Genomic DNA, 19,048 nt, shown 5'->3' on the forward strand with positions numbered 1-19,048 from the left:
GCCCCGAGTCCCCCCTGCGCGAGGGTGAGGAGGAGGGGGGGGTTGCTAAACACAATATAAAACTCAAATAAATTGTTAATTAATTGCCTAACACATAATTGAAATATTTACCTTAGTTCCCTAACACACAGAAAGTGTGGGGGAAAAAATCGTGGAAAATCAAGATGGCGGCCACTCACCTCGGTTCAGAAGGATAAGGCCCGCCCACACACGCACCGATTGGTCGACCGGTCAGGTCACCGAAGCGTAGGATTGGTCAATCGTCGAGTCACTCGACACAACTGTAGGAAGACCTCGACGTCACACGGTCGCTAATGAGATGCTAATGAGTGGAACGCTGAACGTTTTTGGGATACCGTGGGCGGGATTTTTGTCCGGCCGAAACGTAAATACGCCTATGACCGGTCCGGAATCGCAAGCTTTCTTTTGAGGCGACGCGCGCGTCGGTACGCTCTGTAACTTCCAAACGTATAGAGACCAGGCGGACAGACAGACAGACATCGGGACAGACAGAAGAGCCGCTTTATATATATAGATAAGTGTAGGCCCAATACCAGTAGAGTTGTGGGGTACAGAGGACTGTAGGGCCTAGAAATTGGGTTGGTAGCGCCGGCGCGGAGCGCCTAAAGAGACCTAGAATTGGGGCGAAGTGCTATGTTGGGGCGGACGCTATGAAGATAGCGCCAACTCAGATATTGACTATACATTTAGCGCCTGCGCTAAGTGTTTGCACGTGCTCGCGAGCGCAAGCAGCTCATGACGTCATTTCAGTATGCAACGCCTTTTAGGAGCGCCTGAGCGCATATTGGGTGGCGCCCGGAGCCTTAGCGCCCAGCGCTATTAGTGACTGTTCGAGGGAGGGCTAACAGGCCCTTCTCGGAGTAGGGGGGCGCTATTTAAAGGGGACAGCTCTACTGCAGAATCTTCTGCCACTTGGCCTGCTCATTGCGCTCGCTGCTAGAGAGAGTTGGCGAGCTAATGTGGAGCGGAGTTCTGGGATTTGAGCTTTACAGTACTTGGTACCTTCAACCCTGTCCGAAGCACTTGCACCACTACACCTAAAAGCCTTTTGACCAACTGGCATCGGAATGGGAGCTTGTTTGGAGGGCGACGGACCTCATCTGCACTCTGTGCAGCAGTCACGACGACCTGCCTTGCCCTGCGGGGAGACGGTGGCTGAACTTGCCTATCCCCCCTGCGTTGCTCCATGCCGCTTGGTCCGACAACTGGTTCATCCTCAGAGCCACCCCCCCTCCCCTCCAGGGGACTACTATCCCCAGTCTGCAGATGTCTCCGCTCCCCGGATTCTGCAACTGCTGGTCCGGATTCCTCCTGGTCCTCGCCTCCGGTGGCACTGGCACTGGCAGCTTCAGCGCGTTGAGCCCGAGTTGGTGCTGCTTCATCTGAAAGTGGGAGGTGGAAGAGTGGCTTTAGCAAAAGGACAGGTTTGCTGAAAGGCATGCCAGATTGCGGCAAGGCTCTGACATGGCTGCACACTGAGGATGCATGCTGGCGGGGGGACCAAGTGGAAGGCAACAGGTGGAAAAGGTGAGAGTCTTACCCTCGCTGTCGGTAATGGGGTCGGCAGATGCAGTGGTCACTGGACCAGACAGACGTCCTCCAAGTATCTGGTGCACTCTCTCCTCCAGATCCGTGAGAGTGACCACTTGTGCAGGTCCGCCACCAGTTCGACGCTGCTCCTTTCTAATCTGTGCCATCTTGGACTGCAGGGGAAAGAAGGGGAGGTTCTGTTACATGAGGCCTTGAGACCTCATCGCATGCCCCCCATGGTGCAAGAGCCCTTACATGAGGCCTTGAGACCTCATCGCATGCCCCCCATGGTGCAAGAGCCCTTACACGAGGCCTTGAGACATCTGTCCATGTGTGTGGCCAGAAAGGGCCATGGGTGCATACTGACAGATGGCCATTGGCGCATCATTGCAGCAGGGTGCCTGAAGTCAGCTGCAGATGGAGGGAAGCACAAGTTTGGTAAACCATCACTCACTCTAACGGTCCGTGTGAGGTCGTTGAATTTCTTCCTGCACTGAACAGGGGTCCTGGTCGCCATGCTGCTGGAATTCACCCTCACAGCAACCTCCCTCCAAGATCGTCGATAAGCCTTCTGATTTGGCCTCTTGCCATTATCCGGATACAGGACCTCTCGACGGTGTTCAACTGCAGCCACAAAGTGGTCCAGAGCCTCAGCGCTCTGCTCTCTGCCTAACCTTCTCCATAATGCACAAGTTTCTAACGCCAGACAAGGGCGAGCGCCGAATCTGAGGCCTACAGGGCGTTGGGTGTTTAAGCTCAGTCTGACTGACCCGCCCCTTTAAGAGCCGGCCGGCGCCTGCAGGCCTCGTGCTTTCCCGTAATTGAGTTCACCTGCGCTGCGCCCGTCCGCGTCGATATTGAGTAGCGCCTGACCTTTTGCGCCTTAAGAGCACCGTGCAACGGCTGATTTAGCGCCTCAATCCCCTTTGGGGGCGATGCAACCCAATATCGCGCCAGGCGGCGATAAGTTTCGTCTGGCTATAAACTTTGCGCATCGCCATTTCTAACGCCTCAAGCGGGGCTATACCCAATTTCTAGGCCGAGGTATCCAAAAAAAATGGGGATCATTTGAGATGTGTTAAGATGGGAACCCAGCCAGCTGTATGAGTCCAACATTCAGTTACTGTGTGAATCAACTTGGAATGAGATTTGCATGCCCATTCTTACCTAGCCTTGTACTTCTGGACAATTAACCTAACTGAAGGAAAGGTCAAACATTGTATTTGAAGATTTGGGAAATACATCTATCCTATTGGTTAGTCTATGCTGTCTTCCAGATGAGATATTAAAACAAAGTTGTGTCCACCTGTTCAGGTAGATGTACAAACCCACAGCATTATTGAAAGAGCAGGGAGCGCTCAGTGTCCTACCCAACATTCTCCCTCAACCAACACCAGGGTTAACTGGTCAGTTATTTAATTTGCTGTTTGTGGGACCTTGCTGGGTTTGCCTACATAGCTACAACTGGTAAGTAATTCACTGGCTGGGATGTCCTCTATATCTGCAAGGCGCTACGTAAATGCAAGTTGCTTCTTTCTACACCATCCCTAACCAAGAGGGCAAAGTTCTCTCTCCTAAGCCTTTGCTGCTGTGAAACCAGTTAGGAGATACATTAGGTAGGTCGAAGTAACTGACTCCTTCAACTTCCCCCACATGTATGTGGAGCTCCAAAGCAATTAACCCAATTGTCCTCACTAGAGTGAAGGATCTGTGGGAATACCCACATGTACGTTTGGAATGCCATTATACTGCAGCTACTGCTGAAACCAGCTGCATTTATCGATGAGGCACTGGCAGCAGACATAGGAATTTCTAGACGAAAAAAGACCAGTCCATCTAGTTTACCTTCTACCACCCTGGTATTCGCATGATACAACAATAAAGGAGTTGTTGACGAATCATAGCAATCAATTAGTCTACAATAGACCCAGACATGAGGCGAGGATATCCCAGTGGTGGAGAGCTTTGGGAACCATAGGTCCAAAGTCATATGTTCCTCCCAAACACGCTACACTTACAACATGTCAAGTCTCAAATTACTCATATACTGTATCCAAAATATTATTTTCTGAAAGAAATCTATCTAACTTGCATTTGAATGAATGAACATGTAGGATTCGCAAAATTGAACTTTATATTATAAAGTGTCGAATGGCAGAAGAGGCCATGATTTTAAAGACTGTTTTAAAAGAAGCCTAGGAAAAAGGGGCATTCAAAATGGCCGCCAGACCCCGTGACCAACTTATTGGGACACTTTAAAATGGTTCCTGCAGTCCTCAGACAGCTTTGTGGATTCAGCCCACAGTAAGTTCTGGAAGCCGTTTCTGAGAGAACGAAACCAGACACCCACTTATATACATATAGATTGGATGCAGATCCAGTCAAGATTGGCCTGTAGATAAAGGCCATCTAAATGTTTACCCAGACAAAAGGGAACAGTTTCATATTCATGAGAAGAGCATCAAGGACCCATTAAGGACATCACCAGGACATAAAAACAATGAAGGTCATTCCAGACCAGAGGTGGCCCATTACTGGCCATCCAAGAACAGTTTAAAATATAATAACTACCCCGTTGTGCTCCCAGCCCACCAAAATTAAAACAAAAGACTAACCTGATTTGGCGTGAGATAAGGGCTTCTGATGAGAAGTATATCTGGGAACCCGGGGGTAGAAAGAAAAGCAGTCATCGTGGTGCTACCATCGTATCGGTGGTGTCATCGCTAGAAGAAGGAGAAGAAGACGGTTCGAGCCGGCGTCACGCCCCAGGGTAAAACATCGGGAGATCATCGACCAACCCCGGGCCGTTGACGAAACGGGAGGCCATCGACCCACTCCGGCTCGGGAGAAGAGACAATAAAAAACTACAGAAGAAACTATGGGGGCCAGCCCGAGGCTCCTCTGACCGGGGTCGAGCAGACGATCCCCAACCCCGCCGACATCCAGACCAGCCGGTGTCCAGCCGTCCCCGACCCCCACCTCAGGAGAGAGGTGTGGCGCAGCTCGCTGGTGCTCCACCAACCACGTGGAGACAGGACGCCTGAAAGGATCAAACGCAGACCTGTTTCAAAACCTTACACTTCCTAGTTGGATTGGTGAGCATGTTTCTGGCCCTTCATAATCAGATCTAGATAGGTTTAAGGGGTGGACATTTAAGGGTATAATTAACATGAGTTGTTGCCCCTTGATGTTCCGTGTGTTTCCCCATTTCATGGTCGTCGTCGTCGTACGTGTCTTCACACTGTTCCCTTTGGGGAACTGTATGAAGTGGTGGAAGGATTTCTGGCCGCGTTTAACGCTCCTTCCGTGACCGTAACCATCTTCGTACCAGCCATTAGGGTGGTTAGTCCTATGGCGGGAGGGTTTTACGGGCTCCCACAACCCATACGGGGGGGGGGGGGGGCACCCACACCCACGGACGCAAGTATCCCGCTGGATGTCAACCCAGAATTTAGAGCCGGAGCTCCGACTCCACTTGCCGGGACTGTCTGGAGCGGGGTTCGAAACCTTACACCTTCTGGCCCAGCGGCGGGGATGCTACCGCTACGCCGAAGGCCCACTCCCATTTCATGGTGATCTTTGTAGAGTATAATATGCCTGTATTTGCCTTAGTTAGTATTGTGTCATTATGATTTGTTTGTGTTTTTCCCTCCCATGTATCCTCTTATTTGCTTGCATTTGATTTGTTTTACTTTACGCAATAAAATTCCATTTCGTTTCATCAAACTTGGTCTATAAGAGTTTTCTCTACATTGTAGTTCCTGCCCCAAAGTCCAGAGTATAGAATCTAAGGGGCGAGTGGGTCAAACCACTCAGTTTTCCTGTGCAAGAGAGGCCTCTAGAGAGAGAAACCTCTGCGATCTAAAGCCCCTTACAAACACTCTCTGCTTCCACCATCTCCCCAGGGAGCTTTTATACTGCAAATTGACAGACACCAAGCTCTGTGAACATATGCTTTCCGTCACTAATTTTTAATAGTAGGAAAGAAAATTGGGCACAAATCCATTGGCCTCCTAACTTATAAAATGTGGCTTATCATTGAACTGGAGGTGAACTGCCTCACACTGCTTGCCTTGGGTACTTTTCGGTATCATATCGGGATCTGACAGCCGAGTTATACTGGCACTTCACATGTTGCTGTGCACCCAAAACAGCTTCACATTGATGCAATACTGCAATATATATACATCCTAAAATTCCACACACAAGAGGCGAGTCAAACAACAAAGGTGCTTTGCACTCTGCTAAATAGGTGGTGCAGGTTTCTTTGTTGTGATCAGTGCAAACATTTTGCCAACACTGCAACTGGATGGATTAGTGAACAATCAGGCAACTCACTGCAGCTTAATGACTAATGTGACGCAGAGGTTTTTTTTGACAGACTTTTGAAGTTTGCTGAGGCAGTAGTCTGATTTAGTATCTATAGGTTTCTGACCCCAATCCTCTCTGATCCCCAGAAGCATGTAGAAGTGAGGAGTCTTGGAGAAACTGGCCAGTTTTCTATGGGGCAAAAGCAGGTCAAGGAAAAGAGGGATAGATTTTAAAGAGTGTGAAAAGGGCTAGTGGATTTCCTTGTAAAATTTACTGATGGTGGATCAGGGGGATATACACACCCCACTGGCCAGGCTTCCCACCTATTTGCAAGTCCTGGACTGGGCATGTCTCAGACAAGTTGGATTGTCCTCCCTCCCCCACTCTTCATCTCCTCACTCGCATCACTGGTGTCCACAATCCTGGCACTTCCCCATTAAGGGGTGTATTACTTCTTCCTGCCAAAGGTAAGAGGTAATAGTTCAACCCTGCAGGCAAAACCAGGACTCGTTACTCTAACCTGCATAGCTGGCATCAGTATTTGTATTCATCTATAATCTAGTGCAGTATTGTACCAAATCATGGACAATAAGTTTGCTGATTCCTTTGATTTCATGGTAAATGCTGGGTGAACAAATATCCATTATGATTAGATTGTAAATGTAACTAAGAAGATAGTGTGAGGATGATTGGAAAGACAAATTAACCTACCCTGGGAATACTATCTCGGCACAATCTGGAAAATTTAAGTTTGTGAACTATGGAGGCACACGAGGACAAAGTTCATTTTAAAAAAAAGTCACACAAACACATCTTGGGGAAACTCAAAAGTCATCTATTAGTGCAAAAAAAATAACATTTCATTTAACAAGTTACAGTACAATCTTCAAAAAGTAACGTACAGCTTTGATTGCTTCGCAAAACTAACCCTGAAGAGGAGTGAAAACATATTTTTATGTTTAAAAATGGGTTTGAAATCTGCTCGGTGACCGCGACGAGTCTTCGATTCCGTCTGCAGAAATTCAATTACCTTCGTTACACTAAACCAGCACCCTGCTGGCTCCGAGTAGACGGTCAGGAACGGGGAAGTACTGAATGCTCTCAATCTCAGTAAAAGTGACTTTATTCAGTAGGAATTAAAAGCTTTAGGAAGGAATTAAGAAATTTAAAAAAATACATTTGTTAGCCAGTGACAGAGAACAAGTATTGAAAGGCGCCAAACTACATTCTTACTGCCTTGACCAAAACCTGAATTAAATTACTCCTAAGGATTACAAAGATGATGCTCGTGGGCTTATGACTAGCTGAGCTAGGGAAGTCCCAGACTTTATCTTTCCCTCCGCACCGCCCTGCCCAATCAATACTTGATTAGCTGACATTAGCTTGGGGGAGGGGGTCGTAATTGCCATCAGTACCCTTGGGGTTAGGGGGAGAAAACTGGTCAGGCTCTCACTCTCGACACCCACTGCTGGCAAATGTGCATATGTAGATGCTGCCCCTGTTAAAATACCCCGCCTACACATGTGAAGAATTACCACCTGGTGAATTACCCAGCTAGCGGTCAATGCATTTAGTGGAGGGACGGAAAATTGGCAAAGGGGAAAGTGTGTTTAAATGGCCAAGAAACTTTGTAAAACCTACAACAAATCTGAACCGTGTGTTGTTTTCTTCTTTGTTTCTACTGTCAAATCCAGTAGATTAATAACCTCCTAAGCTACATTGGAATTTAAACATACAGACCATGAAGATCCCAGTTCAATTCCAAGTCTGTGATGTTAACCATTGCCCTGGTTGAGCTAAGTTAAGATTGGCTTCAGCACCCATGGGCTAGGAAAAGAAAAAAGCACAGCTAGTGAGCTGTGCTGAAACAAGTGTGTGTGTGCGCATATATACATATTATATATATATTTGTAATAGGGATGTCAGGTGAGGTCAGGAGCAGGTTTGATTGTGATGAATTTCATGATAAAATAGTCTGTCAACACTTGCTGTCTAGGCTTTTGTGTGAAAAATAGCCACAAGTGGGTACCAGAAAGTGGTCAGTGTAACTGCAGCCTTCAGGAGACAAGGGAAGGACACACGAGAAAATTGGGGGGAGAAACAGAGATAGCAACAGATGAATGAACTTGATAAAAGAAAACAGGAACAATCCAATGGTTTGTAGTCAACTCAAAAGCTGTATGTTTACATTTCTGCACAAACAGATTGGTGTTACTGCTCTGCTTTATCTTTTCCTCAATGTTCTCCAGGGTGTTTAAACCCATTAATGAACATGCAGCTGCTACCTGTACCTGTCCTTGTGCCCTGCTAAACCATCCTACCAGCAGACCTAAAACCAGTTTAGACCTAGATGTCCCCAGTTAAACACGGTCTCACAGTTTTTCTGCCATTGTTTGCCCAATTCAGTCAGAGTTACCAGCCTGGCACCTGAACTCCATTTCTTCGGTTTACGTCAGGAAGAAACTGGAGATATGCATTAGGCTGCCTGAATCAGACAGACAGGAATCCCACACGATTCACTGCTAATTTGACCCCAATATTCAGCAAAAAAACACAGGATAATAGGCCAACAATGGTAAGATACAAGCTCGTGTCTGTGATTCCCTGCGTGACACATTCCCAACCATGGTGTGCTGACAGGAGGCAGAGCAGTGATTAAATGGTTCCCACTGAAGTGGGAGGGGGAGTCACAGACAAGAGAACTACTACTCCGGACAGAGCTGTGCAGAGCCCGGTTCACAACAGGAAGTACCTTTCTTACCAATGGGATTAAACTGGGACTTAACAACTATCCGCATTATGTGAAGATTCTAATGCCAGGCGGTTGGCTTGTTCCCAGCCAACACAGACTGGCACCATAGGGAAAGCAGGACGCAAGAGGACCCAGCAGATTTCAAGCTATGTTTCCAGTCTTAATGCACTGATAATCCTGGGGTGGGGGTGAAGTATCTGGCCATGTTGTGTTAAGCTCTTTTAAAGCCCAGGCAGAAGTATAAAAAGAGTTTTTATCATGGCGTGCTCACCTTTGAACTCAATCCAGCCCCAGCAACCTATGCTAAGCGATTCTAGGGACTGGGACTGGGACTGGCAAAGCGTGAAACGAGTTACTGGTGGGACAGTGAGAATGGCCTGCAGTAACATCCAAATTCAATTGCTCACAAAGTAATTACACGGTTGATACTCATATCACAATATACAGAATACAGCTTTTATTTTCTATACTAAATTTGGAGAAACTTAAAAAAAACATTCAAGGTATTTAAATAAAAAACACATTACATTTTTGGGCTTATACCCAATGAATATTTCTTGAAGGTCTACGACATAATTTTTTTTTTTAAATCACTTAAAAAAAGACAAGATGCAGGTTTGGTAATTGGAATAACCAAATTAATAAAATAAATATAGTCGCAGACAGTTCCTGTCATACAGGATTTTTTTTGGGGGGGGGGAAGAAGGAGGGTGATAATGAAACACTAATGTCAAATTTTCTCGAGCAAATTTCAAACCTTGGATCCCACCCTATGATAGAACCTGAGAAAATACCCATCATCCATTACAGTACAGCATGTCATTACACAACGATAACAGTAAGGCATTACATCATTCAGCCACAGCAAGCAAATACAAGGCTTTGGTATCTACCAGACCTGGCTTCCTTTCCAGTTCTTGAGGTCCAATAGACATTGGAGAAACCCAACAGAAAGGTCAGGTACTGTTTCTAGAAATCCACTAACATGTTGAAGAGATTTTTAAAAATGCATGGTTATTTAATTTCAAATTAAAACTTCATTGTGATATATTTGACAGGCATGATGATTGGAGAAGAGGAACAATTTAAAATGTAATATACGTATCTAGGGCGGCAGGTAGCAAGGCCAGAGAGAAAGTGTGACTATAGCCCAGAAATGAGACTTGGGGACAAACGTTTAATGCGTTCACATGATACTCCTTTGTACTGTATCTTAGCAGAGGTGTTAACCCATTTATAGTAAATGAGAATGGAAAGAAATGTCAAACACGTTCAGTGTTTGTCCACTAATATTGACATCACAGAGCTTATAAAATGCTAATAAAAGGTGCTTTCTAATAGAGCTTAGGGTATCTGTTAGATAGTAGACAGGAATGGGCGAGTTTCCATAAGCATTCTCGGACTGGCAGTCTCATATACGTCAGGAGACTGCATCTGCCCATTCCTTCCCTGCTTGAATCTATTAAAAAGTAGCAATGCTGTCAGCACTATTGCCAGGGTCACATAGGTTCGTTTGCAATCTCTGAGCAGACACCTTACACTCCCCTAAGTATTCGGCTTATGTCTGCAAGGCATTTCAAGAGATTAAAAAAAAATCCATAGTGCTGCCAATACAAGAGCCAGGTCAGCACTAACCAGGCGGCCGTGCGAATTTCCTGCCTGGTTCTGAAACATAATTGCCTTCAAGGTTTTGTTTGGTATGTGTAATTTTTCCAGACCTAAACAGCTCTGAAGCTTGTTTTGCTGTTTCATGTACGAGTCTCTCAAGATGCTCTGTGCAGGCGATGTGGTGGTTAGTAAGTGCGAGCTGTAGGACACCATGACACACCGTTGACAGATCACTGGGTTTCTGCGCAACCTGGGTGTCCAGTTCTGCTGTGCCTGTAATGGGGGGTGGGGGGGGGGGGGGGGAGGGGGTGGAGAAGGAGGGTGGAAAGTGACTAGTCCCACAGAAGGAGGGCAGGGAGAAAGTATAATACAAAAACAAAGTTCTGCAACAGGCCTTTTTAAAGATCAAATGCTACGTTAATGACTGAGTGATAAATAACATTACATTGGTCGTACTGAACTGTTGCAATTTAAAAATACTTAAAATCAAAGATATATTACATTTAACTAAGAATCTCACTCCTCAGAATGATTCAAGGAAAATGATGAACTTCAAGAACTGGCAGAAAAGATTCCCACAGATTCCCAAAGCCCTGCCTGTATTCCAAAGCGCATTATTATAAATATAATTCCCAAAACATTCCCAAGCTGCCAGTTGTGTAGAGTAAAATCCTTTAATCTTCACATGCCCCCTATTTTGCTTGTGTGTGTATATGCGTATTTTATCATATATTTTAAATCTTGCCTGTTGGAATTTAGTTTTGTTGTAAAATTCAAAAGGTTGTGCAACAGTGCACTCAAATAAAAGATATGAAACTAAAAAAAGAAATGGAAAAAAATTTAAACTGGGCAGAAAAATTCAAAGTGTACAATATATGCATAACAGTACTCAATTTCTTTGGATTTTTTTCAGTATAAAAACTAAGTAAGTATTTTGGACTACGCTGATTGATTTAGTGGTTTTATTTACAACAATAAAATTTACCAATAGCCCAAAGTGCAATTTTTATATTCTCTCTCTCTTTCCCTCCCCAGCTTAAGAATCTATGCACACAAAGTATGGAATGTTCCCTCTGTGCTTTAACAATGAATTATACATGAGATGCCACTCCACTTCTAGGCTCCTGTGCTGATGCACCATTTCATTTTGGAATAAAGAATGGAAACTCATGAAACACAACAGGAAGTTTTCTAAATCCAATTTTAGCCTGCATTCCTGCATCATAATAGTAACAACCCTCATTTTCCCAGATGATAAACTACAACAAGGAGGGGCTGAGGGAACATTAAACACAAGAAAAGTCAGGGACGCATAAAGGCCATTCAGCCCATAAAGGCCATCTCTCTAACACACGGACTCTCTCAACACAGCATCCAACTGCACCTCGAAAATCCTCTGTTTTCATCTCTACAATACTGCCTGCCAGGCCATTCCAAACCTTTTGTCAATCAGAGTTAAGAGCTTCTTTCCAATATATCTTAAATTTACTTTTCACTCCTCATTTCTAATGCTCTCTGGCCCTACTTTCCTGATATAGTGATTTACTTTATCTGTATCATTTAATATTTTCTACACTTCCAGGAGATGCCCTCTTAGCCGTTTTTGGACTGTAAAGACTAAGCTTCTCTAATCATTCCTCATAGATTGTCCCCTTTACACATGGAATCAGTCTCATTGCTCTTCTCTGCACCCTCTACAATGCTCCAGGGTTATTTGGTTTTCTCAAATTGCACAAGCTGATTTTTCAGTAAAACTACCACATGAAGAGTCAAGGTGGCTTAAAACCATTCATCCTAACATGTGGCATAAAAAACATTTAAGGTGACAGTAACCCTTGTGAACTCAAAAACTCTAATGTCATGGGATATCAGAGCAATTACCCCCAGCTGGGGAGGAGAAAAGATTTTGAATGAACCAACATGCAGTGCAGGTATTGTAGGAGGCAGTCATTCTGGGCTATGGTAGGGTTTCTGACGTGCTTGTGTAGGATTATTGGCCACATGATATAGAACAGCCAAGTTGGATATTCAACTGGCCATTGATTAATTGGGTAAAACTGCACAGATTTAAAGATTAGGTCAATGTTCAGAATTCAGAAGGAAATAAATTTTGACCACTTACTATTTTGTGATTAAAACAATCTCAATTTAAAGGATAAAATCCTCCGGTTGATAACTTTATGCAAGTATAAAACAGCACTTGTTCCACCAAATCACTGACAGGAGGAATTTCATCCCTATAATTTTTCCATCAAGTGTTTTGCAGACACTAATTTAAAATATTTGGAAACAGCTTGCACTGTTTTAGTTTCTCCCCTTCGTTCTAAAACTTACAAAAATATTAAACTGTTAAATTTTAGTCATTATGGGTACTTATTTATCTCCCACATTACTGTAAATTAGCACCCAGCAATGGGCAAAAACAGTGTGCAAGAAAATGTATTCATTAATCCACCCAGAATAGTTAAGTAACGGCTGTAAACACATTAAAAATAATTCAAATTCTTCAACTGAAATGATTTTCTGAATCACTGTTCGCAGGACTCCAGTAAGTACAACCTCCACCTTCTTCCAACTGCTAAAGGGATTCATTAATCATCATCTCAGGAACCACAGCTGAAATGATGCCAAAACAGAGCCTATAGTAGTTATGAGGCGTGCTTACATTACAGCTTAATTCTAAAATTGCAATCTAACTCTGGAGTCAGGGCCTAACCCGATTCTGTAGAGAAGCACGTGACTCCCTGGAGGGGGCAGTCTCTCACTACATACCATTTGACACAGTATGATGGTTAAATGTAGTGTGGCATCAAACCAGGTTTAAAAATGCTCAAGGTGGGTCCCCTACGAACTCCCGAACACTAATAAATTAACTCTGCATGGTTAAGGCTTGAACACTGCTTCCTGCACTGTCTAAATATTTAAATGTTAGCTGCTGGGCGAGGAGCTCTGCCTATTCATGTAACCACATATGCACAGAGTTTCCTCCTGGGCAGGACATGGAGAGCCAACCAGGGCATTGCCCACTGAAACCTGCTAGCAAAAGATCTAGCCAATGTCTATCAGAAACTCATACACACCTGCTCACCATCAAATTGAAAGCTGTGAACACTGCCCTCCCTCATAAATTTCAAAACGTTTTGAGAACAGAAGAAATAAATAAAAAGGCATTTGTATTTTATTCAGAGTTGGTGATAGTACTGGTCAAAGCTGAACTCAAAAACTTCAATCGTACGTCTTCAGAACCAGAGTCAAAATCATGTTGACCTAATACTGACTACATTTGACTGAATGCGACATATTTAGGATGTTAAAACATTTGTTAATACCACATATTTTGAATGGCTTGTCGTCATCCGCCACTTCCCCAGTCACAGATTTGTGGATTAGAGTCCCAGGGACCCCAGTTCTGAGCGGCACTGTCCTAATGTGTCTCCACTGACACTGAATTAGGGTTGCCAATTCTCCAGGATTGTCCTGGATTCTCCAGGAATTAAAGATTCAACTGGACACTGCTGTGAGAAATCCAGGTGAAAAGGGGCGTTAATAAGAAGGGTGTATTTTTCATTTTCTTTGAACACTTTTGTTTATTAGTTATAAAAATATTGGGATATCACTCTACCTCTCTCCTCTTCCTTTAGGTCACTCCTTAAAACCTATGCTGTGACCAAGCTCTGTCCTAATATCTCTATGTGGCTCGGTGTCACATTTTGTCTGGTAATGCTCCTGTGAAGGGGCTGGGGCGTTTTACTACGTTAAAGGTGCTATATAAATGCAAGTTGTTGTTGAGATGGGATAAAAAGCTGTTTGACCGGGTGGGGCGGTTGAAGGCGGGAGGTCATTTGAAGAAACCCTCCAGGAATACATCTGCAAGTGAAATGGAATGATGGAGGGCAAGAGTGATCGAATGGAAGAGATAGATACAAGTCCTGGAATTAAGTAGATGGCATCACAGTCAGCACTTTACTCTTGGGCAATTGTACCCCACGCATTGTACAGAGTGGTCGTTGGTGAATTAAATCATATATATATTTTGGTCATTAAACATTTGCTTTATTCCCCAAAATTATTTTTTATGCAAAGACTTGACATTCACAAATTGTTAACAGCGAGACTTGTTTGTGGCATTTTCCCCCTCCCAAACTAATTTCAGAACGCCAAATTAAACTGTGCGAGTAGGACAAGGGGACCCAGGTTCCAACTAGTGAAAGGTAACATTAAGACCTTTATCAGGAAGCTTTTCTTCAAACACACGGAATCCATCATCACATGGAATGGAGCGATGGTGAAGGCAAACACCCTGGATTCATTTAAGAAAAAACTAGATGCAGCAATTGGGGGACGGGGAAAGTGTAAAGCTGGATGGATGAATTAAGATGGGACGAATGGCCTTCCTCATGGCAAGTAACTTGTGGTTTTAGAGAAACTGAAGGAAGTCATCAGCTGCTCACTACTTTAGATCCAACATCATCTGAAACCCGATTCACTTTCCTTCACCTACCAAGCAAAAAAAACCCACCCAACAGTTGAAATTTTACTACATGGCTTCAGTAGATCGTGTGTGTCAAGACGATTATTATGGTAGGAGAGCTTGATTAAACCAAGACCAAATGCAACATGATGCCAGAGCAGAGAGGGGGACAAGGAGAACAGTTTACAATAATCCAGTGACTAGACAAAACTTCACAGGGACTAGAAATTAGAGGTGGGGGGGAAAGAGAGGATATTTGAATATATATTATATATACATACATTAGACATACATACATATTTGATTGCCCACAGACAAAGATATGGCTCCCCTGCTAATCACTTTGCTCATCCAAAATGAATTGCCTAGTATTTCCATGAGGCACAAGTATTTGCAAAGGATATGGCTCTGAACCTGATCGAGTAGGGTTAGCTGCTCAGTAAGTCCAATTAAATGGCCCAGTAGTTTTCCATACCAGCCCACAACTTCAAAGTTAGATTAACTAATGCTGTGTTTCATGAGAATCCCAAGTACAATGTTAGTCTAGAATTCATACAACACTTTATCACATTCATCATTGGGATACAAGAAGTTAACAAATCTGCACAAATACATGACGAGCCTCTTCATTTGAACACTCTCAAAAATACCACATCCCCGCATATCGCATTCATCTTTTTTACTGCTCCTTCTATAATAGAGAAGCAATATTTAAAAAGAAAAATTTAAACAAAAAGAGAACCCTCCTATATAACACACGCCTTCACACTTTCATACAACTCCCAAGGGTAGCATTTTAGAGAGGGTCTATGGTGTGTGTAAGAATGACAAAATGCTCTGAACACAAATATATATAATTGAGCTTTGACTGTTGGTATCTTGACCTTGCTGACTATTCAACCAGAAATGTATGCTAAAGGTGTATTCTGCATCTAACAGTGCCTGTTCCTGCATGTTGAAGATTTTTTAGTGCAAAAATAAGGAATGTGGTAAATGTTGCCTGTAGTGGTGTCTAACATTCATTCCCCTCTAAGCTCCCATACCTGCTCCTTTTCACACAGTGCTGAAATACACATCTTGCCCCACAAGTTCACTATCAAAAAAAGGCCAATCCATTAAATAAAATCTTATTAAGTGAAATATATATTATTTACACACCCACACTAGGACTTGTTAGCCAGAATGATACACCCAATGTTGCTTCAGTTCTCCATATGAGACTGGATATAGTTTGGAGGGAACAAGACCAACTGGAGAGGGCATTGTGGCCAGCCTGCCATGGTTAACCAATCAAAATCAATGAGCAATTATAGAGTAGTTGGCTATTCAATTAAATAGTTGAGAGAGATTGGGAGCTTCCCTCACCAATTATAAGCACCAAACCTATTGTTGCATGATAAGAGTTTTAGTATACATTCTAAAAAGGTCATTTGAACGCTCCTCTCCTAAATGTCAACCAATCTCTAAAACTCTACTGTAAATAAATGGTCAGCAGGCTCTCCCGTTCCAACCGTGCTAGATTGGTGTGAATGCCTTTGGAGGTTGTGTTTGGCTGCTTTAGGTATTCTATTTGGCTGCTTTAGGTATTCTAGTTGGTAGTTAAGTGTCTGATGGTAACTGGAGGAGTTATTATAGAAATACTTTCATCTCAGAGGCTCGAGATCTACTTTTCTTGTGAGCTCTGCTGGAGCAGCAACCAAAAAGCTCTCAAGCACACCCACAATGCATGCCAAGTTACCTCCGATAAAGGCTATATTGGGCAATAACCTTCATCTTCTTGCCTGGATACACACTGACAAAGCCAAAATTGTACTTGGATTTTACACCAGGCAAGAGTATTGTATGGCCAAATTTAGTTACCTGAAAACAAAAGGCTACAGTCGCCCGATAAATATTAATTGGGATGAAGGCTTTTCTCTTCAACAATGCATCAGGCTGCTAGGATTTCTCAACATCTCACAAGGCTTTCAAGAGGGAATTGCTAGAAAATTAATTTACAATTTCTGCCATAAAATTAAATAAACCTGATTATTTTCTTTTAAAATCAGTTTTCAATCTCATTTTCTTTTCCCCCTGCCTCATATGGACCAAACTGATCAAGACTGGACGAGGGCCTTGTACGACCTAGCCCAAATTGAGCTCTTGGCTATAAGTGCAATGAGCTTAGAGGGTCTATATAATTATGTTACAAAATAGAATTAGTAGTTTTCTCACCCTTTCCCTTTCTCCATATTTGATTGATTAGGGATATCACTTGTAAACATTTTTACAAAGGGTCCTGATCCACATACTGATGGAACCCTCTGTATAAAAGTGCTAGGCCTTCCAAATTTATTGCTAACCTGAAAAGGTGTAAGCCCTTCCCATACCATCTCACTCCCGAATCCTTTCAAATTCACTATTGTCACACACGCTGTACATTCAGTAAACGTTCTTTTAAAAACAACTAAATTCTTAGATTTTAAACCCGTCTGCACAACAGCAAAAGGTTTTTTTTTAAATAAAAATTATGTGGAACCTGACTTTGGAAACAAAAAACTAAATTTTCTTTTAAAAACGCTAAGAAACTTGTTTTACTATAATCGATCTCATTACAGCTGTTCCTGTCCTGTGTTTGTACTGTATATTCATAAGATTGAACATTAAAAAATAAAAGCTACTTACACCAAACTATGAATTCAAAAAAAATATCATAATTTAACGTTACTTTCTAGTTGATTAAAATTAGAAGTTGACCAATGCTAATACTGGGTACCTGTGGTGATATTGGGGTGAGTACCTGTATTAGCCTTGGCCGCTGATACATTAATCAATTAGCATCATTTGCACTGAGAGTCAGCAAACATCTCACTTTGTACCAAGGATGAATACTCAGCAGTTACCAGGGCCTGAAGAGTGTAGCATAGGTCAACTCCTACTTAAGATTCTAGCAGTGATTTCCTTTGTCTAAACTGTAAAACAAGAGGTCTAGCACTGTACTACCAAGCTATTTCTGAATTAAAGTAAAAAATCCTTCTTGCCCATTTTTGTTTAAAAAGGATGAGGAACTACTTATAGAAGGTTTGTGCCCCTTTTCCCTGCCCATCCCCCTGTTACCATGATTTGGTTTAGCTTTCACACAATTGGCTTTTGCTATCCTCAATCATATCCTCGTCTACATTCAGCCTCTCTGGCTCTTCATTCTCCAAAATCTTGGAACAATCTTCTTCAGATCGATCTTCAAAGTGCTGTTGGTTGCTGTTTTCTTCCAACTCCATGCTCAGGTTGGCAGCCTCCTCCCCGATGCCCTCTCCACAACCAGGATCATTCGACCCCTCGGGCACAAGGCCGCTGGTGTCCCTCACCCGAGGCTTGCGTCCCCTTGTGGAGGGGGTGCCATTGCAGCCCTCCTTTTTAAGGTGCCTGTGCAGGTGGTCGGAGCGGACGAAGGTCTTGAAGCAGGCATCACACTGGTAGGGGCGGAGGCCCGTGTGGACGCGCATGTGATTCTTCAGGTCGTAGTTGTGCGCAAACGCAGCTCCGCACTCAATACACAAGTAGGGCTTCTCTCCCGTGTGCTTCCTCATATGAACTTTTAGCTTGTCCTGTCTACATAACAGAAGAAAAAGACACAGGTTAGAAAAGGGAAAATTTCTACTGACTTGACCCTCAAAGAAAATGAGCAAATCTCTAGAACATTTATCCGACCACCCTATATCTTCTCTTCAATCTACAATCTATTTAAACCAAAGCCTTGCTTGGCCTCGTCACTACTCTACTCATTGCTCTTCTCTCCTACTCTATTAAACCATAGTACTGTAGTCTTTGGACTGTGGGCCTCAGCCCTTCCTCTAGGTTTCTACATTAAAAAAACCCTCCTGTGTTCAACCTGTTTCACGGTCCCTGCACCAGGAGCTTGTGTGTTCAACTGAGCACTCATAGGGTTGTGTTTACATTTACTATCATAAAATTTAATTCTGTGCCTAACCAGATTAATTATTCATCTTTTTTAAAAGCATTTAATCAGGCCCATTAAAGGATGATGTGGCATTAATACAGGGTTGATAAAATACCAGAAATTCCAGGAAACAATGCCCTTTTAAGAATGAAATTCAGGATTTAGTAAAGTGATTCTTCCAGGCACTAGTTTCACATTCAAAGCAGTAAGGGCGTAGTCAGAGATGGGAAAAGTGTAGGTGTGAACATGTGGGCAGTTGTGCAGCAAGACCATGGGTGGGGGCGGGATCTGAGGGCAGGTTCACACAGAACATTTCTGACATCTGCCACCTCAGGCTAATTATACAAGGGCGAAGGCTCCAACCTGCAATGGCATAGTAAGCACAATAGCGTGCATGAATTTTTCCTCTTTCCGGCTG

General features: G+C 43.4%; 1 protein-coding gene across 1 annotated transcript in view; it reads right to left on the reverse strand.

Moving 5' to 3' along the window:
* Positions 1 to 6,676: 6,676 nt before the first annotated feature.
* Positions 6,677 to 19,048, reverse strand: part of LOC147108362 (zinc finger and BTB domain-containing protein 7A-like) — a 129,979-nt gene continuing 117,607 nt past the window's right edge. Inside the window, exon 3 of the mRNA XM_086004959.1 lies at positions 6,677 to 18,281. Coding sequence (XP_085861085.1) covers positions 17,801 to 18,281 — 481 coding nt within the window. The 3' untranslated portion in view covers positions 6,677 to 17,800. The remainder of the gene's footprint in view (positions 18,282 to 19,048) is intronic.

Source organism: Somniosus microcephalus, chromosome 13 (genome assembly GCF_052327205.1).
Source record: "Somniosus microcephalus isolate GS21.2 chromosome 13, FLI_Smic_1.0, whole genome shotgun sequence".
Lineage (NCBI taxonomy): Eukaryota > Metazoa > Chordata > Chondrichthyes > Squaliformes > Somniosidae > Somniosus > Somniosus microcephalus.